General features: G+C 38.4%; 1 protein-coding gene across 1 annotated transcript; it reads right to left on the bottom strand.

Annotated features, from left to right (window-relative positions):
- Positions 1 to 247: 247 nt before the first annotated feature.
- LOC127756538 (uncharacterized) lies at positions 248 to 1,668 on the bottom strand. Its single transcript, XM_052281884.1, has one exon. It carries the CDS (start codon positions 1,637 to 1,639, stop codon positions 383 to 385), a length of 1,257 nt encoding a protein of 418 aa, XP_052137844.1. The 5' UTR covers positions 1,640 to 1,668; the 3' UTR covers positions 248 to 382.
- Between the last annotated feature and the right edge of the window lie 23,848 nt (positions 1,669 to 25,516).

The raw sequence follows: 25,516 nt of genomic DNA on the forward strand, positions 1-25,516 counted from the left end.
ATATAAAACACATGGACAGATGCAGATCGATCCTCCTAGGGCTGTTAAGCCATCTAAATATCAGTATTTCAGCAGGACATTCAATGCATTTTCCTTCAGATGAAGACATACTTAAATTTTCATTCAGGACTGATGAATGTTCAATGCATCAAATTTTAGCCATTTCTTGCACACCAACTATTAACCTAACCGCCTGAAGGCAATATATTTTTCATAGCTTGTAAGGAAAATTTATAGCCATCACAGTGATTCTAAATTTTGCACAGCTTTCAACATTCGTTCATCCATGAAAAGGATTTTAACATCTGCATAGTTGCCTACATATCGACCATACCAATATTCCAGACCAGAGCAACATGTTCAGCTTAGAAAGGAGTTACCATTACTCATCAGAAGGGAAGAACCAAGTCAGATACTGGCGTTTCCAGCGCAGCTCAGACATCACCGCCCTGGGCCGCAAAAGGTTGATTGTCCCATCTCTCATGTTGTACACGCCAGAGTCACCAAGAGGATCAACACATGGGCCGTGGCACTCTTTCGTCGGATTGTCGTAGATCCTATGCATGAAGTAGATACAATCTTGCTGAATTCCATCTGCACATTGGCTAGCAGCGACAGACTTGGAGCACTCTGAACTAAGGAAGATTGCCTGGTCACCCAAGCTGTCCACCTTCACCCACTGGCCATGGCCATCAGAGATTACCGCCGCAAAGACCTCGAATCCCCGCGTCTTGTCCATGTCACCCGCGTAATACTGCTGCCGACAGTTCATCCACCTCCTCACCATCAACAGCCTGCCATTGGAACCCACCAGGTATCTCAGCACCAAAGACTTGTTCTTAGTGCTCCCATCGATGTAATACTCATGCTGGTTGGGATCATCGGCGATGCACCGACGATGCGACGCGTTCGGTGGATCGTCGACGCCATTGCTGCCGAGATCAAGAACAAGGAGCCCTTCTGCATTGGTGAGCGTGTAGAGGTTTCCACCCAAGAACGCAATGTCGGAGAACCGAGTAGGATTCAGTCCGGGAATCTGTGGCGCCATGAGGCCGGAGACGATGGTGACCACGCCTCGCCGCTTGCAAGGGGCGACGGCGACGTGCCTCCCGCCCGATGTGACGACGGCGACGAGGGGATCCGGCGACGAATCGAGCGGCGAGGAGAGGACCGATTTGGAGTACACGTTGACGTAGGCCCCGATCCCGATGAATACCCCCGGCTGGCCGATCGCTCCGTCCACGGCGGCGAGGTTCAGCCATGGGAGAGGCGTGATCGCCGCCGTCGCCGCTGAAGCAGACGAGGAGAGGGGGTTCAGAAGGGAGCAGCCGCCGTCGCGGTGTATCAGGAAGGCGAGGTTGTCGACGGCGAGGTGGCCGACGACGCCGTGGCGGGGGATGGGGGTGGGGCAGCGGATGGGCTCGCCGTCGAGGTCGACGAGGCCCCCGTCGCGGAGGGCGAGCCACGGCAGCGGCGGGGGCAGCCGCGGGTGGCGACCCCGCGCGGCGCCCGCGCGCCAGGAGCGGCAGACGGCGCGGAGGCGGACGCGGTCGGGGAGGGACGGGAGGCGGAGGAGCACGAGGCCCAGCAGGTCCGCCGGGAGGTCCCCCCACGGCGATGGCGGCTGCGCCGCCGCCATCCTCCTCCTCGTCGTCGTCGGCGGCGGTGTTTGGGAGAGAGGAATGGTGTGTGAGTGTTCTATTTAGATGGACTATTTAGATGGGCCACACGGAAGGCCCATTTCAAGCCCATGTGAAACTGAGTCTTATTGTTTGGCCCAATTAAAAAAAAGAGAGAGGCGAATTTAACAAAACTATAGATTTATTTATAAGGTATGGTATTACACAACCACATTTTTATTGTGATAAAGTTATTTAATAACTATAAACTTTAGAGTTTATAAAGCTGTAGTTGTGTGATAAAATTGAAGTTTAATATGTAATTCTGTGATACATTGTTTTAGATCTATAGTTTCATAACAAATATTCATGTTAGCTATATTGAAAAGAAAAAAAATTATACTTGATTTGTTGTTAAAGTGCAGTGATTTTTGTTATGTATCTGTACGAGGATATGTCCAGATACATGGCCAATAGTTACTATATTTACATTTTGGAATGGATGGATTAGGATTTAGGTGTTTAGGGGTGAGGCGAGGTGTGGACTGGCCTCCATCCCGTCAAATTCGGGTGCCCTGTGGAAACTTGAAGGATAAAAACTTAATTAATGATATAATATGAAAATAATTTATTCTCCGTAATATATTTCATAGCAATCTAGAATGGCCTAAAATGATAGTCCAATATTAGGGATTACCAGATTAGAAATTACCAGAAAGAATTAGGTCAGAGGCGCAGCAGGCGTCAGGCGACACGATCGTACAGAAAGAGGTGAGGCGTCGTTTACTCCTCTCGTTCGTTGCGATTGGCGAGATCCACAGTGGGAGGCGATTCAAGATTGCGAACCGGCACAATTGTGCGAACCGGCAAAGGCGTGTAATTGAAGCCGAAACAACAAGAAAAATAACAGATTTCTAGACTAGTTAGGCTACCAATTTACTTATTGAGTTGTATATCTAGTTTTGAAGTTTTGGGCTTAGGGGGACCCTGAAAATTGGGGGCCCTGTGCGGGCGCGCTGGCCACACACCCCTAAGGACGGCCCTGCTAGAGTGCTAGGATGGATGAGAACTTTTAGTTTCCTTGTCAAACCTTCCAAGTGAGGTGAACATATTACACCTCCAATAACTCACGACATGTTCTAAAAAAAACCAATAATTCACGACATAAAGATAGAGAGGTAGGTTCTACAATGAATAAGAAATAACATTACAAAATGGTCATCAAGTCAAATATATATACAGCCCTTGTTGCCTTGGTCCTGATAGTTCATACATTGAAAAGCATGTGAAGGAACAGAAATGTTCAAATCTAGATAGGAGATGAGCATTTCTTGTTTCATAGTACATTTCTTGCTTCAATTTGGTTGGCATACGAGGAATCAGGAGTTCTCACCCCACAGAGTAACAGTGGAGTAAGTTCTCGCGTCATCATCTCTCCTTGGTTAATTTCAGTCCAAAAGATGGCTAATTACATGCTTGAATTAGATCAACTATAGATGAATATATGTCCTATAGTAACCAACCATACATTGCTTGTGTATTGCAGTTCCTGCCAAATCCAAGCGCGCCTGCGAAATTTCTGAGCACATTGTGCCATTGCCATTGTAGACAATTCACAGGCGAAATACGAAGGTTGGTCTCATTCGAAAGGTTATACGATGCAGCATTATGGCATATGCAATGTAAGTGCTTAGGATGTACACCATGTCGATCTGGGACGCGATAGCATTGCCGCGCGTTGGAAGGAATATTGAAGGACGAGGAAAAGCGGATGACAATTTGGTCTCAGATAGTATTCTAGCGTGCTGTTCACAGGTTGAGAATGGTATTTTATCGAATCCATTTTACCGAGTGGCATTGAGGTGAAACGAATGGTATTTTATCGAATCCCTTTTGCCGAGTGGCGTTGAGGTGAAACGTACTTTTAACAAATGGCATAATCTCAGATTTCTCCTAGCTAGATGAGAATGTCCTATGTAGTAACTAACTGTACATTGCTTGTGTACTATTCCCCATCTCTCTCAGTGGCAGAGTGTCGTCCGGAGCAGTCGTCGGAGCCCAGTACCGCTGCCGCTCGCCACCAAGACGGCGCCGTTGATCCCCGACCTAATGAGATCGAGCCCATCAGAAGAACGAAAAGAGAGAGCGCAATTTTATTTATTTAGAGAAGGGTATTTTTTTTACTCTGCCTCTACATCTAATCGGATATATGTAGCATTTTTAAATTAATTAGGAACTTAGCCTATCGAACAGGGAATTTAGCCCTCAAATAACATAATACAATTTTATTTATTTAGAGAAGGGTATTTTTTTTACCCTGCCTCTACATCCAATCAGATATATGCAGCATTTTTAAATTAATTAGGAACTTAGCCTATCGAACAGGGAATTTAGCCCTCAAATAATATAATACAATTTTTTTATTTAGAGAAGGGTATTTTTTTACCCTGCCTCTACATCCAATCGGATATATGCAACATTTTTAAATTAATTAGGAACTTAGCCTATTGAATATGGAATTTAGTCCTCAAATAACCCAATCTGAAATTCACTCATATGGAGATTTAAACTCAGGACCTTGGGCTGCTTATCAGGTCATTGCAACTAGTAGGCTACATGCCCTTTCACACGGGGAGTGCAATGAACAGCCTGCTACGGCAAAGGCTGTAATCTTTCTCTCCACCACCATCCAAGAAACCGGAGCACATACACGAGCAAAGCAAAAAACAACCAAAGTAAACACTGAATTTATAAAAATTACCACCGTCAGCTCGGAACTGGCCAGAGATCGACCAATTATCACCACTGATCGACATGAACATGGTAGGGATCAGGTACTAATTAATCTCTCTCTAATCAGCACAAACATATATATACCGTCAATGGAAATCTGGTCAACACGAGCTGATCAAAACGAACGCACAACAGTTTGTTATACGCCATTTATTTTCTTTTTCCTTGATGACATCAGTTCGCCGGAGGCTGTTTCTGATCACGGCGGATGGCGATGGCCGCGGATCCATGGGGACTACACCGACATGTTGCGCGCAGGATGTGGATGAGAGGCTACTGCCGTCAGAGACAGCGCCAAACTTTAAAATATTTGACTATGAATAATTTCGAAAATGTTTGTCATAAACATAGAACCATGTGTATAGAATAGTGTAATCCATTTCCATTATTAACAAAATGCGTATAGATTAGTGTTAAAAAATACTTTAGTAAAATTTATATTTATTGATATTATATATATATTATAATAGAAAATGGTGGTCAAATTTATTTTTCGAAGACCGCGTCCTTATTCAAAACTATTAGTATTATCAGCCCTTCGGGAGTAGTAGCCAATAGCTAAAAATATCACAAGAAACAAGGTCGAACCTTGATAGACCTAAGGACGTCATCCCATGGCCTGGAACGCGGGGGCATTTTCGTCCCCACCTTGTAAAAGGCCATTGTGTATCATGTTTCTTGACCCTATTCCTCGATCCTATCGACATGGGAAGTTTGCAACTATTTAATTTGCAGTCTAATAGGCCTTGATCAATACTAGTTCCATACCAAAGAAAAGCCTATGGAATTTTCACCTGGACAATGCATTTAATTATTGTGCTATACCTTTTTCTCTATAAAAGATAAGACGAAGAAGAGCATATTGGAGTACACCATATGATAATGTGACTGCTTGTTCAATGTCTTTTTTTTTTAGGTTTGGCAGGTATTGGGAGCTTTTACTTTACCAATTTGTTGATTCTAGCTGTGCAAAATCTTCCTTTGGAGTGTTGTCTTGTACACGGGTAGGCCAGGGGGGATGCTATGACTTATGAGAGTCTGCAGCATTGACAGTTTGCTTCAGTTGTCTTTTACTTTCACTTTTGTATGGTTTTAGGCCCTGTTTAGTTCCCACGTAAAAATTTTACAACCTCTCATATCGAACGTTTGAACACCTGCATAAAGTATTAAATATAGGCTAAAAAAATAACTAACTGCACATGTTGTGACTAATTTACAAGACAAATCTTTTAATCCTAATTGCTCCATGACTTGACGATGTGATGCTACAGTAAACATTTGCTAATGACGGATTAATTAGGCTTAATAAATTCATCTCACGATTTACTGACGGATTCTGTAACTAGTTTTTTTATTAGTACCCGAACACCCCATGTGACACCCTATATAAGACCTGATGTAACACGCCAAAATTTTACATCGCTGGATCTAAACACCCCCTTAATCCTATTGTCGATTGTATACCCGTTCTCGCTGATCTTATCTTCATAAATCCCATCGGTCGGCATACTTTCCCCAGCGCATGGCTTGAATAATTGCATCATCATCAAGTCAAATATATATACAGCCCTTTGGCTTGGTCCTGATGGTTCATACATTGGAAGATTATGTGAAGGAGAAGAAGTGTTGTAGGCTAGAAGAGCATGTGATGAACCTTTCTTGTTTCACAAAGACAATGAGTTGTTTTCTTGGCGTAGGAGGCATCAGGACTACTCACCCTACAACGTGACACTACTGTAAGTTCTTGCCTCATTATCTCTCTTTTCTTTCAGTCAAAAAAATAGCTTACAAGCTCAAATTAGATCGATTTGATGAATGCCGTCCTACAGTAACTAACTATAAATTTGCACGCGTACATATTGCAGTTCTTGCAAAATCCTAGAGTCAGCGAAATGTTTGAGCACATTAGTCCATTGGAATTGGAGACATTTCACTGCCAAAATACAAATGTTGGACACATTCAGAAGGTTCCTTGGTGCAGCCTCATATCATGCCTGCAATTGAATGCTTGGGAGGCACAACCATGTTCTAAAAATGCCGGGTCAGTTGAAGGATTAGGACGATCAAATCTTATTAATGCCGAGTTGCGGAAATGACAAAATCAGTTATTACCCAAAAGAAAAAGGGAAAAAGCAGAATTAGAAACAAAGCATCAACAAACTACATTTATTGGAAGTTGGAAGATAATTTGGTGTAATGTAGAACATCAATATGCTTCATGAACTCAAGGTTTAGTAAGATATATCCTCATCAGTTCCGTCTTGGAGGCGTAGAAGCCAAAATCAGTGTGAAGGCACCTTTTGATGATTTTTGTGTATATATGTTGTCACACTTATGTTATTAAATTTGGTCGGTGTACGTACTTTCGGTAGGATCAAATCCCTAACTTGGTGTGATAAATTCGGTGCAGTTTTTACGTGACGTGATGATAGCTTTCCTGCATAGTTTTTCTTTAGGGATATTCAGAATTTTCATCAGATTTAATATTTTACCCTCGTGTGCTGATCAACTGGGATCTCTCCTCTCAATGGAGAGATATACTAACATTACATGAAAGGTAGGTGCAGAATACTTCTCGGCTGCAAAGTAACTGTCCTCAAGGAGGGATCAAATAATTCATCTGTCAGTGACATGGGTGATCTCGCACAACAGGATCCGCCCCTGCGTAAATCGATACTCACAAAGGTTTACTAAATTTTCGCCAACTTTAAACAAAAATTTACTAACAGGGGTTGAATAAATTGTATTTCTCCCTTTATGTTGGTGGCTTTATAACGTGTCTTCTCTTTATTTTTGGTTAGATACTTTATTTTGATTTAAAAACCAGGTACATTGTACTACGCGGATATAACTTCTGTTGAAGCAAAAGGCTGGATTTTATCCATTATCGAAACAAAAATACCTTGCTGCCAATTTTGCTCCATATAAGATGAGACATAAAAGCCCAAGTGGCAAGTGCTGCAAGCTGATAGAGTGAAATGATAAGAGTGGATCAGACCAGTGGCCCGGTTGCTATGCTAGGCCTGGGATGCACCGGGAGCTGTTTGCTCACAACGGGACAGACATGGCGATGCCGCAAGGTGCTGCCCAAGAGGTGAAAGGAGTTGCCATTCCCCCCAATCCAGCATCAGGTTTACCATCGCCAAGTAAACCTGACTCTTGCGATGGAGCAATACCGCCGCTTACTACTAGCCTTTGCTGGATTTCATTCTCCTTGGTGCACATAATCTACAATGGCTAGGTGATCCCAACTGCCATGTCCTGTACGTGAGATATATCCTTGCACATTGTTGAGCTGATCACATTAAATTTTGGGCCAATCAGTAAAACTCTCTGCGGTTATTTTGGGACAGAGTGAGCTGATTTCAGTGTCTGCTTATTGTTAATTGAATCCCTTATAAATCGACATGACCTCCACTTATTTCGTTCTTTTTTTTAAACGGCATGCACCAGACAGTGCGACATGTGCATGTAAATCATGTAGTTTGTTAGTCCTTGATCTTTTCATATGTAGTTCAAATTAATGTTTTCCACTTTGTGTGATATGAATATATCATACAAAAAATCTCTAGAAAATCATACGAGTTCAATAACAAGCTTCCTTAGTCTAAATAGAAGAATTCTCTAAAAAAATGATATAAAAAGTTTGTAAATGAACAAGCACATGGTTACGAGCATGTTGATGTGTCTCCGACCCTGGTCCCGCTCAACCCTTCGAACTTGCTTGCGAGTTGTGACTCCAAGATCCCATTTTATTATTTTGACTCTATATAAAGTGTTGGGACCAAAGAGAAGTTTGAATTTTTGCACAAGCATTTTCATAGGAATTTCGAAAAATAAAATCATCTATGGTGGAAATCCTTGAATTGTTATAAGTAAACTGCAGAGATGATGCACACTGGTCTCCAACTAATCCTAAATTCTCCCACATTTTATATGTCATCCATGTACCATGTTGGAACATTTTACATATGTTACCATATCACGCCATTCATGAATCTATAATCCTACAGCGAACCTTTATTTTTTGTGACACATGAGGGCATAACTAATTTCTTGCCTATCCTTTTTTTTATCTAAATTAATTGGCTCAACAAGACGGCCGTGAGTGTTCAACACTTAGTGGTGACATATGGTGGTGTGGTCTCTTTTTGTTCCATAAAAGAACATGCAGGTGATTGAGGCATCATGAGCTCTTCTATTACATCTACGAATCTTCGATTGTACCGAACATCATGACCCCCAAAGTTTAGACCTCAAATTTTGATCCTATGAATTTGCCATGCCAATTTGGTACAAATGTCGAGTAGGTACGTGAGATCATGGGAGCATGCATTTGAGCTCTTTTGGCCACAAAGAAGTGCAGATAGGAGGATCGGAGAACTATGGCAGGCATTGATCTGATAGAGAGGATGAGCAAGACAAGGTGGCAGATCCTGTCTTCTTGCCATGGACAACAATTGGCCTGGGAGGCATAGGGTACAAAATTGGTTCTCAAGTTGAAAGATCAAGATCTTCATTCATCAGTCTCCGTTGGACATCAAGAGTCAATAGTTGTCCAGTGGAATGCTCCTGCACTTAGCTTATTGTAAAAGGTTGAATAATCATAATCGCATTCCACAGGAAAAATTAATGTTGAGGTGATTGATTTGGCATTTGTTGAATTTTTTTTAGATAATGAAAATGATTTACATCTCTGGTCTCCACCATAAGGCACAGAACCAATGATTTTTGTTATATGAAAATCAAGCCATAAGGTGATGGGACAAACCCCAACTAAAATTCTAATTGCTGAATAAAAACTCTGCATCCCGGGATCATTTTTTTCATGAATCATGATCCGTGCTTTCAGTCTATCATTTTCAAAGGGACTACACTTTTTGCAGGCAATTAAGAGATAATACTGTTCTTCATTGCCCTACAAAAAGATGTCACAAGAGCAGAGAGGCAGAGATCGAGCTCATATTATTCATATGGTCATATAGAAGAGAACTCCAATGGTGTGTGAGCATGGTAGCTAGGCCTAGGAGGCGTTGGGAACCTTTTTCTACCACAGGCTGAAGACAGTACTGGATGTAATCCTTCAGCGCACGATAGAGTTGTTAAGCTCCTCCAGAGCAAAGCCACTAAGTGTGTGTCTGATTGCTCATAATTAAACTACTTGCTAGCTAGTTACCGCTTCTAAACTTTTACACTTCACTGAATGAGACCCTTTCAATACACTAAAAATATGTTGATCAGTATATTAGTATACAAGCACATGGTAGCGGCATACTGAAATACAACACTTCGAAGGTGGAAATGGAACTGCTTTGGATCAAAAAGTACATCGATCCTTATGCTTTATAACCATCTTCGTTGGTCCATAGAAGCACATGTGAAGGGAAAAAAATAACTTCTCTACCCTGACGTGAAATGAATAAATAACTCATGGGCTATTGGTGTTATAACAGTTCACTGTGTTTTTGTATCAATTAGCACGAAGTTTAGTTATTCATTGGAAGGACTCACTACTACAAAACCCATAATAGCTAGGTACCAGCTCATAGGTGCCGGTTAATTTAAATTCAGTACCTATTGGTCTTTTCTCTTCTTCACGGGATGAAAAAAATATAGAACCAGCACCTTTGAGCAACTATAGTTGGACACCAATACGATTAGTGTCAGTTCTTTTTAATGCAAGTTTTCTGTTACTAACATTTTTTATCTTTTAAATACATGTCCATGCAAACAAAAATGTTTCTTATACTCATGTCCACATGACAACAGATCTCTACAGAACATATATTCAGGCACACTTAACTCATTTATACAATATGGTAGGTGCACATGCATTGAACTACAATGTAGTTGAATGCATACACGATAATACGAAACAAGATCGGACATTCTAGATTTTTTCCGCTTTTTAAAATTTCTCGATGCTATAGTACATTTCATGGAAAGACCCAAACCTCCATACCGACAAACTCTATTAGGCTTATAAAAGAGAAATCAGGAGCTCCAAGCTAAGAGAGATAGAGAGTCGTCTGTGGTGAGTGCTGGTTCAGATGGAAGAGTAAAATTAGATCTAGTGCATTGCTATGTTAGGCCTAGGAGGCACCAGGAACTTCCTTGTTTGGTGCACCAGGAGCTGAAGCATTGCAGGAGACTAGAGACCAGCATTTTGGTCTTTCAAATCATCAGTAGGATACACATGCACGGGACTTCTTAGTGGAATAGAGCGAGTTGACAAATTATTCAGCCATAGATTCGATTGATTAGAGACACGGTCGTGTGGCGGTTGATCAATGAACTGGAACATTGGCACGTCCAAAGGATGTGCTTTTTGGAGATTCCATATGCATTCTGGCAAAGGCCATGTACAACATTGGTGTGCAAGGATATGATATATGTATTGAATTATTTAGAGAATTGTTGGTAGTCAACTGAATTTTTATGATAAATGGCATTGCAAGGATGAGCTTTATGGTTAATTGGATGCTAGCTTGGATTATGTAGAAAATTTGTGGTTGACTCGTGTCATAAACTGAAAGCCCACGAGCTTGATCGATGTGTAAAATAGTTAGTTTCATTCTCTTCAAGGAATTGCAGTATTTTACTTTTGTAGTCTTGTACCAGCTAACTTCTGTGAATTTTGTTGACTGATTGATGTACCAGCCTAAGTTTTGAATTTTGTTAATTGCACACACAACACACAGTACTATGTCCCTGAAAGACAAAGTATATAAAACCGTGTAACCAAGAAATCTGTTTTTATTTCACTTACACAAGTACAATTCATGAACACAGACCAGTGAATTTTGATTGATCATTCCTTGAAATGAAGAAACAACCTTATTTCTTATGACTGATGAAAATGCCATGCCTATTCAGTTTGTCATCACAATTTTTTTTTCATTTTGTGCTTTGTACTAACCAGACACCTTCCTTCCTAGAGGAAAGAATTTTATAGTCCTTAAAAAAGTACCTTGAGGTAACTAAATTTTACACTAAAATTTTTTGTACCTTGAGGTATTTAGTACCTAGAGGTACTGAATTTTACACCAGAAATATGGTACCTCTAGGTACCTTTTCAAAAATGATAAAATTACACTCCTTCCTAATGAATGATGCGTCAATCAAAAGTTTGTCACGTTTGAAGGCTGAAGTCTGAACTTTGAACCTAATTGCTTTGAGCAGCCTTGGCATTGGCCTGACAAGGTACCATATATTTGCAGGAAAATGCCTTCATGAACATTTAGCAGCCAAATTCCTCAAGAGATGCTCAGCATTACTGCTAGATACGGTAGACTCTGCATATGTTGGTTGCACAATGAACTATACATAACTTGATACTGGATTATAGATGCTGCATATATAATTACATGGAATCAAATATATAGTAGATCCTTCAATCGATAGATCATGGTCTCTCTTGGTCCATATATCTAGCTAGCTATAAGAGATGAATAGCTAGCTAGCAGTAACAGATGGATAGTTAGATATACATCTGTCATGGAGACTGCTTCTATCACTTTGCCATGAGGCCTAGGAGGTATTGGAAAAATGTTGTCTAGCAACTCTAGCAATTTCCAGGAAATTGGACAGGAAGCTAGGCCCCTACCCACAGCGTCATAGTGCAACTCCCCTGCTTATACTATAGAGAGTGCAGACATGGAAAGATCAAGGTTGTAAAAATATGCTATCCTCGACTGAGGAATTTCGAACTATCGTACATCACTACATTTCTTTGTTCTCTTGCCATTGTAACTATTTCTTGAATGATACTATTTCTAGTCCTGCTGCTGTATGCACAAGCACAATGAACATGTAGACATTTCATAGTTAACTGTATTGAATCAAATATTAATACATCCTTACATACTATGGTGTCATGGTCCATAAAAGAGAAGTCAAAGAAGCACGAGTAAAGATAAGGTGCTCAATACTTGATTTTAAGAGCTCATATGATCCGTGTGTAAATTGCAACAATGCACAATATAGCTGTAATCTGTTAACAAGAAGTCCAAGAGTTAGTCAAACATCATGAGTTCCGACTTCTGAGCCCTTGTGCTGATAATGTGCAACTAATTTTTTAGACAAGTTCATGGAACATGGATAGAGCAAAACATGCCAACACTGATGACTGCAGGCTCATAGCATGTCAAATTGAGGAGGAGCCAATGTAGCTTTGAAAAGCAAGCAATAATGTACAAACATGTACTACAGAAGTGGAATGTTTCCTCTCTTTGTATTGTTCCTTGTGCTAATTATGTGTAAACTGTGCTCATGTTATGTGTCGTCGACGAGATGACGTTCGCCACAAGGCCTTGAGGTCTGTACTCTGTTTTTTGGAAGGCAGAGTATGTAAAACCTTGGAACCAAGACAATCGGATGATTTATTTCATTTGCTAGAGTACACTTCATGTAACCAAGGAAGCTGAACACTCCAGCATGTCCATTTGTTCAAGCAAAAAAAAAGAATCATGAACAAAGAACCATCAAATCAACCGACCAGTCCATTTTGATTCATCATTCCAAGAATTGAAGAAAAAAAGTGGCTAACCGAACAATTGTACATGAATACATGTCTCGTAGGTGTTATATTTTCGTTTCAAAAAAGAAAGAAGGAAAAAGGTGGTTAACTACATAACTGAACATCTATACATGAGTATGCCTCTCATAGGCACTGAATAACGAACAACATGTAATCAAATAGAAGTACATCCTTGTGTAGTTGTGTGATATATATGTTGATCTCTTTCCTCTCTATAAAACAGCTTGTGATGAATAAGCACAAGTAGAGCAAACACTGGGTGATAGCTAGTTCTGTTCATGGAGGCTGCTCCTATGACTTTTGCTGTGGTAGGACTAGGAGGCACCAGGAGCCCTTGTGTTAGATTGGGCTACCCTGAATTTACCAAAAGGTCTTGAACATTAACTGTCCTATATGCAGTTCAAACAGTTCCCTCTAACATGTCGAAGCTGATGTGATGAAGCCATCAAACCAGCGCTCGACAGAAGTTACTTGAAACACATTTAGCCCCTGTCCAATTGTCAAAGCGTCCAAATATGACGCCATTCAATTAGATTTCGTGTGGTTACAGCCAATTGAATATCCACAAGCACCTCTAGATCGCAGTCTACTGGTTAAGTTGAGTTGGCCACAAAAGTTCAAATAAATTTCGCCTTACATTTTGATTTATACGCAGTTCTGGTCTCCCAATTTAAAACTAAATGCATCTAGCCATGGTGACATGGTGAACAGAAGAAAGCTCCGCAGTGATGAGCAAGTGCATTCCATGTGGTCACAAGTTGCGTGGAGTCAAGAACTCAAGATACAATGCAAAACCATATATATATTATTGGCAGCAAAATTATAGTCAAGCTAAAGCATGAACGTCTCAAAATGCAACGCAAATTGTTAGACCTTCATTGCACCCTATAAACGCTCTCATAACACCATGTGGCATTCCTATAAACGCTCCTAAATTACCACGTGGCATTCTAATAGATTATTAATATCTAGCCATCGATTTTCATTTAATTTGATGGTCCATTAATTTAGACCATTAGATTTGATTTAGATTAAAAACAGAATTTAGTTCCTTCCTCTCCTATCCGTCACGTGTACGTGAACCACGTACGTACACTGGTGCCGTAGGTACCTGACTCCTCCTTCTTCTCCTCATATATTCACCTTCTTTTTTTCCCTCATAAGATATTTATATTACTTCCTGTCTTAATTTACACTATTGACCTTTGATAGTATGTTTTATCATTCGTTTGACTAAAAAAAATGTAATTATCGCTTATTTTGTTGTGATTTTATATTAATGACTTACGTTGGCTATATTTTAGTGCACAATAGAATACGACAGTTGATATTTGACGTGTAATTTTTCATTGGTAAAATCTATATCATTTTTTCAATATTTTTAATATTTTTAAATAATATAAAAAATTCACAATAAAATTCAAGATAACATATTTTTAAAGTCAAAATATAGTTAATATGGGTCTTTAACTATAAACTATAAATAATCCAATGACTTAAACGATAAAAGTTAGCTATTTATAAACTATGGTTTCTAACTAATGTAGAATGAAAATAGTGATTATTGTGGCAAGTGGATAGACATTATAAGCATCATATGTACGATTATATAATCTCATCGTACTTAATTTATGTCCAGTGCAGTCTAGGTAAACAAAATATTTGTAGAGGATGGCTTCAAGTACATAATTTCTAATATTTAATTATAAATTCATATGAAATTTAATCATGGAAACAATCATAAAAAATCATATTGAAAAAATAATAATGCCTTCGTAGTTATATTCATGTTCTTGCTAGGCTATGTAGAGCTTCGCATACTTGCAAAAAATAATCCTATATTGGTTGTCTCCTACACTGTGCAATATAAATTGGACTCTATAAGTAGGGGTGGGCATTCGGTCTAACCGAAAATTTCGGTCTTGGTCTTCGATCTTTCGGTCTTTTCGGTCTTTGAAAAGTGAATACCGAATTTCAGTGAAAAAATATCAGGACCGACAAATTCGGTCTCGGTCTCGGACCTGACCGAAATTCAACAACATTTTCATATATGCAAAGAAATAATGGAAATTTTCAACACAAAAATCACAAAAAAAATTCGTAAGCACTTATGAGTAAAGACTCTTATTAGGTTGCGTGCCTAGAAAAAGTAGGGATGTGAAAATTAGAGTTTAATCCCATTAAATATAGTGGATTGTAGGTTGTATTTAGACATTTTTTGATAATTCGGTTTTTTCGGTCTATTCGGTTACCCGAGGAGACTAACCGAATTGACCAAACAAAATTCGATCTTTCACTACCTAGGACCGAATTGATGACCGAATTTCTCGGTCTCGGTCTTTTCGGTCTCGATCTCGGCCTTTTCGGTTCGGTCATTTTCTGCCCACCCCTATCTACAAGCACGTGTATTTAACTTAGTCTTGAATCATCCTAATCCATCAACCTATTTTAGTCTTATATATTTATTAAAAAATATATTCATTTTTTTAGAATATGGTTGACATATAAGGTGTAACGCTCTGTCACTATTTTGTTATCTCACAAAATATGAACTTAAAAATAAGATTGTATAAAATAAAATAAAATAATACAAAAGGGAGAAAAGTGAACTAATTATAGAAAAACTTAGAATATTCTTAGAGAAAAATAGGTTCTTAGCTTTCACTTAAACTAGAATACTCATTACCATAAACATTGCATATTTTTTTAGTGCTTAAGTATGTTGTAAGCATGAACGAACCAAATAGAGGGCAATAGCTCAATTATACAAATAAAACATGTCTATTAAATAATAATGGTTTTCAGATTTGTTAAAAAATAAAGCCCCTAATAAATCAATTATAAAAAACACCTTGATTTTAATTTATACTTAATTTGTGTAACCTGTTTCAAAAACAAACTAAGCATATATTCTCCTTTTGAATATGATTAAGCTTATAGGGATAAATTAAATATTATATAATATAGAGACAACAAATAATTTGGAAGAAAATTTAAGCAATACCGGTGAAGAATGTTTTTGGGGATTTTTTTTTGAGAATTACACAGTACAACGCAGACACTCACAACGCACGCAAACCCTACCCCTATGAGCATCTTCATAGAGTGAGCCGGCAATCATATTTTTTAACGCAGCATGAATAAATCAATTGATATTTTTTCCAAATAATTTCTAATTCAACTTAAGATGTATGCACGCATATTTGCGCGGGCTACCTTTCTAGATATACACTATATGATTTTACATATCATAGAAAATTATATTTTAAAGACCGTCGATTTTTCTTCCAATGGAACTTAAAAATACATCACTATACATCATTCTGCAAACATGTATAGCTAAATTAAATCAATCGTTATCCAAACAAAAATTTCAAAGTGAACTATGAAACATTTTTTTATTAAGGAAGAACATCCCTGCCCTTTTACATGTCATTTGAATTGCTGTAAAAGAATTACGAAATAATCCAATACAGGTTGCATCATCATATGTTGTTTGTCAAACATGCATAGCTAAATTAGATATACACTATCTAAGCAAATAGGACTAACTAAAATATGAAGTCCAAACCACCAATGCATCGAAAATCCAATGGCTTTAGTTAGAGAATATCTGATTACTTCATGATTTTTTTTAAAATGTGCTAAAATAATCCAAGCAAGCTAAATGATCTTTCGTGTATCTGCTCTAAACTATGTTATCATCTAATTGACTTTAGATGGTGCTTAATGCACTTTTAGTATATCATTGATATATGTTCATGCGTGTTGTTCTGGCCTTCTAAGCATTTCGGGTAATTCCGTTTATTTTCTTTGTGCATAGACCATTCAAAAGGTGAATCATCCCTATATATGAACATTAATTGTCTGCAAATATATTTTTGTTGTATATATATACTTTAATGATTAACTTTGGAGTCCATTTAGATTTTACGATATAACAAGACATGGAAATAGGAGTAACTAAGCTTGACCAAAAAAGTGATCACAACTAAAAGGAACAATGAATTTAGCTGTCTTACGTTTTCACCATCATTGCCCAAAGCATTCAACAAAAAAAGGAAAAAAAACACCTTGCTTTTAATTTAATAAACATGTTTTCTGAACAAACTAGGTCTAGCTCATTTTTAGATGATGATGAAGATTATAGATAATTGCTTATACAGATTAATTAAATACTATATAGTATATAGCATAGAGAAATTATCAACGTGATGTCAACGAAGAATATTTGCTGAGGAAATGTACTTCCAAAACATGGCAGAGGCTATCTGATAAATATAATCCGTTTTCAAATGCAGCACACGATACATGCCTGCGCGAATGCGCAGGCTACCTTCCTAGTTGGCCTATAAAAGAAAAAAAAATCACAAGAGATGAGAGACAGAGACTTATTAGCTAATGCTCGAATGGAAGTAGCAGTGTAATACTAGCTCCAGTGACTTATCAGCTATCGCTCATCCATGGTAGCTAGGCCTAGGAGACACCGGGAGCTTTCCTGATATGTGTGGACTCAGAGATATAGTGGATCAAGTTTTCAATAGAGCACTGAGGGAGCAGAAGACCAGCATCTGAATCTTGTAGATGTTCAGCAGGATACACATGCATGGGAATTCTCTTCAGGACAAAGGCCTTGCTGAGCTGATGATGGACAAGGTGATATTCAGTACTGATATATGGACTTGATCATATTGAGGTACTGAAGCATAGGCTTTGTCTCGGTACATTGGGCGACTGTAAATTTGAGTATATATAGCATTTCGCTCTTCCTAATGGTTCATCTGTTGTGAGTACAAGAATACTAAAACCAACATGGATATTTAGTTTTCAATTCCTAACTCCAAATTTTGTTGAAATTGGATAAACTTCAAAACTGAAGAGACGTACTATATATCCCTGATGTACATGTTACGTCTGAATCTTGGCGATATGTACAAAACTGATCACCAGTTTTACTGTCTCCCCCTCACTCATCAAATATATATGGTGCCACACGGCAGCATGGTGCTACTGTAGCAGCTGATGCTCCCTTGAATAATTGTGCATTTTGTTGACCTTGTGTAGATATAGAGAACACTTCTCATCCTCCATATATGAATGGCATGAGAGCTAGCACTGTTAACTGATGAGTGAGAGAGAGAGGGAGACGGTAAAACTGGTGAGTGCACATCTGTAATCTGCATGGATGTTGGAAACTCTGCTCACTGATCCTATTGAAACAATTCACATGGTGAGGATGGGATGCATTGGGAGTTCGACTATCCCTGTCTTTGCTGAGTCTACATCGTCTATGACCCATTGAAAATAACACATGAGAGTAACGAGAGTAGCTACGCAGATGGAATTCCTTGTATTTTCAGAGCAGCATGGACACTCTTTCTTGGATGCGTCGTTTCTGTGTTACTCCCTCCATTCCAAAATATAAGGCACAACCACCTTTAACCTAAAGACCAAGAAACAATTATTATCATCTACTAGTTTGGATCATCCTACTAATAAATATAATGCATGCATCTAATAGAATTAGAGATCTTGAGAGTGGGGGATTTAAAAAATAATAATTCAATGGAGAAGATGTCCTAGTTAATTATATGCATGCATACATGCCTTATATTATGGAACATCAAAGAAAAGTAGTTGTGCCTTATATTATGGAACAGAGGGAGTACCAAGTACATATGAATCCACTGTTCTGAGCTTACTGTTACCAGAAAGAATGGCGTTTTGGTTTTATGTATGTGCTGCTGTGATTTAATTGATTATCACTACTGCAGTTTTGGCTGTGTTTAGTTCAGCGCAAAGTTTGGATTTTGGTAGAAATTGGAGATGATGTGACTGAAAAGTTGTGTGTGTATGACAGGTTGATGTGATGGAAAAGGACTGAAGTTTGGATCCAAACTTTGGATCTAAACACAGCCTTTCTAGAAACCAAAATGCAGAAATCTACATAATTTTTTTTTGGGTTATGTACACAAAGGCCTCACCATTCACTCACTGGTCCTTATATGCACACAAAGGCCTCGTTTGGCTTATAAAAGAGGAAACAAGAGCTCTGAGCTGAAAAGGGACAGAGTCGTCCATAATGAGCGTTAGCTCACAACTTCGCATAGAAGTGAAACTTGCTCCGGTGTCTTGTGAAGCTGTCAATTGCCCATGGTTGCTAGGCCTAGGAGGCACCGGGAGCTTTCCTGATATGTGTGGATGCTGAGACAGTGGGTCGTGTTTTCGGTAGAGCATTGAGGGGGGCAGAACACCAGCATCATACTCTTACCTGATAAAGATGCACGGGAATTGTCTTTAGGACAAAGCGATATGATGTATTATCATGAGGCCCAAGGATGAGACCTTGTTGAGCCATTGATTGGAAAAGCGGATTTTCTGTAATCATGGACATGATTCATATTCATGAACTGGAGCTTGGTTGTTCTCTTAGTACATAGCTAAGCGAGCATAAATTTGAACTAGCATTTCGCTCTCATCCTAATGGTTCATTTTGTTGTGTGTACAGGAATGTAAATACCGAAGTGGATATATAGTTTTGAATCGCTAAATACAACGTTCGTTGAACTTGCATATACTTCAAAACTAAAGAAACGGACTATCTCTGATGTACATCTTACGTCTGAATCTTGGTGATTTATACTAAACTGGTCTCTGACTTTCTCCTGGTGAGGTGTGACAAACACTCCATTTGGTTGCCTAATCTTGGAGATATATATTCGAAATTGCAGCCAAATTTTACTTCCCTTGTTTCAACCATAAATTGAAATGAACTGATCAGCTGATTATTAAATCATAGCTTAAATCGAATGGTGAGTTACATACAACTCTAAGCAGTGACAATTGCACAATGGATCGGCACATACGTACTGAATAATTAATTACATCGAATCAAATATTATATCCTAACAAGATATTGCCAGAATATAGGCCTAGGATGCTCAGCAGTGCTGGCCTTCTAGAAAAGGTCATCTTGTCGCAAGCATGTACTGGATTATGCAGAGAGCTGGTAGTTGATTTGTGTCATCAACTGAAAGCACACCAGCTCGATGTGTAATACAGACGGTTTCAAAGAATTGTAGTGTTTAACTTGTATATCTGGTAACTAATGAGGATTTCCCCAATGGATTTGATGCATCTGGGTGAATTTCTGAATTTTCTTAACTGCACACGTAACAGTCTGTACTCTGTCCCTGAAAGACAGAGTATATAAAAGCCTTGTATCCGAGATCACTGATTTTCTTTCACTTATTAAAGTACACTTCATGAATAGAAAGAACCAGTCAATTTTGGCCGATCATTTCTGACGTTATGCGTGTTCAGTTTACCAGGGTCTAGTTTCGTTGTTGCTCTTTTCATTTTGTGTTTTGTACTATAGACCCATTCCATCTTGATACAATGATGAACAAGTTTTCTGCGTATTCCCAAATAAATTTGTCAGGTATGAATCTCAGGACATTGGGAGAAACTAGAGTTTTGACATTGGCCTGACAAGGTGCCATTTGTAAGGTGTCAAATAGTTGCATCTATCTGCCACATCAAGTGATTGGGCCGGACACCGCTTCACATGGGTCTACCGATGGAAGAAAAATAGTATTGCAGTATCTGCAATACTGCTCTCCCTACATTACTTCATCCATACATACATTTATCAATCTTTAAAGTATTTTTTTCTAAACTGCTTATATGATATAATATCTGATTACACCATCGTATTCATTGTAATTAAATATTTATGATAAGATATCATACAATTCAGTGTGCATTTTCATTATATTTCATAAAATTTAGGCAACTACCTGCTCTTATTCTTTTTCCTACCATACTAATTACTCTCTCTCCACTCCATGCATGCATGCATGCATGTAATGATCTTCAAAATAATTTTTCTCCTAAACTATTTATCCAATCTACGATCCAAGCGCAACATTGTATTTGTTGTAATTCATTTTTTACAACAAGCTATCACATAATTATATTTTGATGAAGAAAAACAAATGATTCAACCCGCTAAAACTCATTGTTTCATAAGTGATAGCAATATATTTCAATGTGTGTTCTTGTTGTATTCCACAAAATTTTTAAATGTTTTAATTACTATTTTTTTATTTCACCATGTATAACTTAATGTTTCACCAATTGATCAACTAAAATATTTGATCGCCCAACTTTTTTTGGATCAACTGAAATATTTGATCTGCAACTTCAGAAAAAAAAAGTGGTTGAGAAGGATGCGTAGGTTGGTTGGAAGAGAGTTGTTAAGAGTATGCTATTGACAAGAGTGATCGTTATGTTCCCCCCATCATTTATTTTTTATCAATAATGAATGCTAAGTCCATCCTTGCCAATTTTTTTCCAAAAAAGACAAGAAGAAGAAAAAAAGTTTGCTAACTGAAAGTGTGTACATCAATACATGCCTTGTAGGTGTTATTTTATTATTTCAAAAAAAAGAAGGAAAAAAGTTGGTTAACTGAACATCTGTACATGAGCACATGCCTCTGGTGTACATCCTTGTGTATTTGTGTGATATATATGTACTGATCTCGTTTTGCTCTATAAAAGAGCTGGTGATGGATAAGCACAAGTAGTGCAAGCAATGAGAGATAGCTAGGTCTGTTCATGGAGGCTGCTATAGGCCTTGGAGGCACCAGGAGCCATTGAGTTTGATTGGGCAACCTACGATTTCACAAAACATATGGAGCATGGTCGCTAGCTACCTGAACATATTAAACATCGCCTGATGAACTACTACTGTGTCCTAGCTATTGCATGTCGTAGCGAATAGTTCGATATATTTGAGCACCTTTCCCTCTCGGAAGCATAATGATGGAGAAGCCGACGTGATGTCGCTCCAAACTAGTGCTCGACAGAAGTTGAATCGAACAACAGCCTCATCCAAAGATGATGGATGAAGTGTTATGAGTGACAAGTGTGTGCGGTTGCTCGATGGAGGAGGCTGCATCGTAGAGAACAGAACCATTGTATTGCCCAAGATTGGAGTGTTGTCACGATAACATTTGGGGATGCCACATATTTAGATGCAACATCTCCTCTTAATCTTAATAAAATTTTTCAGGCCTTTTCTTCACCGCCAGTCCGGTGAAAAAAAAAAACAAAAACAAAAACAAATTTTGTTGATCAGCTGTGGCTTTATTGTCGATGGCGATTGTTGATCTGATCCACATAACCATGGTTCAAAATTTTGGAAAGAAATTTCCGAAATTTCGGTTCTATAGGACCCCCCCCCCCCCATGATATTATTTCGGCAGGAATTTTTAATTTGTTTTTCATTTTTTTGAATTTGGCAATATTTTGTTCAAATTTGACCAAGTTTTGTTCGAAATTTCAGTATATCGGCACCCCCCCGATACAAGTTTGCACCATGGCTGCATGATATATAAGGATCTGTTCCCTAAGATTGGTGGATTGATCAAGTTTGCTACCTGCGGATCCCTAAGGAGGCCAATGTCATACTGTCATGAGATATCAAATTGTAATACATAACATATTCATACTATCTAGTGTATCTTTTTTTTTTAGGGAAACGGCGGCAGAAGGACTGCCGGAATATATTAGACGAAATAAAAGTTATTTACAGACAAGAAAACACAAAAAACACAATAACAAAAAATGGAGCAAAAGGGAAAAAAACAAGGGCAGCATCAAGGGGGTTGGAAAGCCAAAAGTCTTTGATCAATGTCTTGAAGAATTAGGGTAGCCACCCTATCAACCGTTGTGGGAGTTTTTTTTGGAAAATATGCCTATTCTGCTCCAGCTAAATGTTCCACCAGGAGGTTATCAGACAACCTAAAATTCTTTTTTGCAAGGGCTTCGGTTGAATGGCTGAGAGAGCGCTCCACCAATTTTTTAAATCCAAATTGTTAGGTAGGTAGTTTTGACCTAACCCCTTCCAAGTGCAGATTTTGTTCCACACCTCAGAAGTGAAAGAACATTATTTGAACACTAGAAATTAACATTCTTTGTACTAGCTAGTGTATCATGTAGTGCCTTGTATAAATTAACACTAGAAAGAGTAGGTTAATATTACTCCACTCTATTGGCATATTGTCACATGTGGCACGAAGACGTACCCACAAGGGGATTCTCCATGCGTGATTGATTAGCGTGTTCACACTATCAAGATTAGCGCATTGTGTAATTAGCATGTCATTAGGATTAGTGAGTTGCATATTTTTCTATTGTACGGCTAACTTCATATTGTGCAAACTTAACTTTCTATTTGATAGGAAGACCTACTACTTAACCTTTTTTTACTAGATTATGAAACTTCCATTTCAATCCAAAGTCTATTCAAATAATAAATAGAATTTTACTCATAAACTTTCTACAAAAATAAAAAAAATATGTTCAGAAACTTTATACGATAGTAAAAAAGCAGTTTAACTAGCAACTTTCTAAAGGAATAAAAAACTTTCTACCACAAAAATTCTAAATTGTATAACTTTATGCTAACAAACGTTCATCGGGAATGAAAACTTTATTTATACTTCGAAACTTTGGACAAGAATAAATAGTATTCAAATTTTAGAAAGATGTTAAAACAACAACTCCAATATCAAATTGATAAGCATAACAGAGTTTACTACTCTGTTAAAAAAAAACAATCCTAGCTACAAACCTAGATACACATTTATCTAGGTTCATAGTTGTAGGATTGGGTTTTTCATGGAACGGATGGGGTACATTCTTGTTTTGAGCTGGGCCAAACTAGTAATTGGGGCAAAATCAGCCCAACAGCAAGTTTATTCTCTCTAAGCAGGTGACTTCCCGCATTCAAACAAAATGGAAGGAGGGTAGTGAAAAGGAAACACAGTTGGGCCAAAAATTAGAAGGATTGAAGTTAAAGAATACTCTGAACCTACACAACTCACTTTCAGCTGGCAACCCTGTAGCTAGCTAGGTTCCCAATTTAATATAGTTGCATGTAGTGAATTAATAAGGTGACAATGTTTAACCACATATACAATATCTTTTTGGACCATATATATGAGAGATGAGAACACTCTAAGCCTGAAACATGAGAGTGATAGTGAATCGTGGTGACTTCATGTCCATATATGCATATGGATGCCCATACACAAAAGCCAAAATACTTATATATCTAGGTTTGGAAGGCATCGAGAATTGTCATGTTACATGAACTTTCAGTATCATGTTCTCCTTCCAACTTGTAGATAGGCTGGAAACAAATAATGCTACGCTGATGCAGATATAGGCTAGCTCTCTCCTGGATAACTTCTAATTTTTTTTGTCCTCTATGTTGACACCAACCAACGAATCAAGTTGAGGAAGATGACCACATAAGAAGGTTTCACAAGCTTGGTAGTCAGCCAAACATGCATGTTAGCTATGGACCTTCAGCTTCGATGCATGTATATATGCGGCAGAAGTTTGGTCTGAAATCTTTCCATGGACAAATTACATTAATTAAGTTTATGGCATAGCCAAAGAATTTGCAAGTTGGTGGAAGAAATCTGGCATTGCCCACCATTTAGTGTGTGGAGCATTTTGTAATGATCTACCTTTTTCTTCTTAGGCCGGCAAACTTTAGCACAAAAAAAATAATGTGCCTTTCGACTTTGTAAAGCTTTCACACAGTCACCCATTTACCTATTCTTTTTTTTTTCTAAAAAATGCAGGAGAACTGCGTTTCATTTCATTAAGGGAAAGAAAAAACAAAGTACAAAATATTTACAAAGTAGGAGGACCCCCGCCCTCCCACCACCGAGACCCACACATCCAAGACTGCACCGGGGAGTGCTAACGTTAACTGTCTAGGTTAGCCGTCTCACTAAGGAGCTTTTGAAAGTGCCAAACCTATTATTATCTATTCTTTTAAAAAGAATTATATGCCTAAAGAGATGAAAAAGAAATTAAACGAGTTGCGATCTACAATTGTTCCAACATCTTAAAAAGAAAGACATAGAAAGAGATGGAAGAGCAGTTTTAGGGAAGCGTTTACAATGACGACGGCCATCCCTTGCAATTGTCAATACACATGTGCGGTGAGTTCAGCATAGTGAATTGTATTTTCGCCAAAAACATTCAAGATGCAACGTGAAAGGAAAAAAACTAAACATCGATCACAGCATTAATTAATTAATTAGTACATGCATCATGAAGCTTTCATACAGTAAGTATAAGTGCATGGAATCAAACAGTGCTGGTTCACATGGAAGTAGGCCTAGGAGGCACCGGGAGCTCTCCACTCACGACTAGAGGTTGAGGTAGTGGATCAAGTCATTACAAGCATAGAGGGACAGAGAAGAACAGCAGCTCTCTCTTGTAGTTCTTCAGCAGGATACACATGCACAAGAGACTTTTCCAACTATGATGGATAATCGTGGGGTTAAGGATGAAGGCCTTCTTGAGTAGATGAAGGTGGATGTTATGCCTGATGAATATATTAATTATGTCTGAATATTGGCGATTTTATGCAAAACTATTCCCTTGACATGATTTGTCGAGGTGTGATGACCACTCCATTTGTTTGGCTAATCTAGTAGATATGTTCAGCGTTGCTACTAGCTAGATTTGATCTCTA

Source organism: Oryza glaberrima, chromosome 12, assembly GCF_000147395.1.
Source record: "Oryza glaberrima chromosome 12, OglaRS2, whole genome shotgun sequence".
Classification (NCBI taxonomy): domain Eukaryota; kingdom Viridiplantae; phylum Streptophyta; class Magnoliopsida; order Poales; family Poaceae; genus Oryza; species Oryza glaberrima.

Bases quoted from the DNA above. Each gene is read 5' to 3' on its own strand.
- LOC127756538 (XM_052281884.1), bottom strand. From the start codon at position 1,639: ATGGCGGCGGCGCAGCCGCCATCGCCGTGGGGGGACCTCCCGGCGGAC.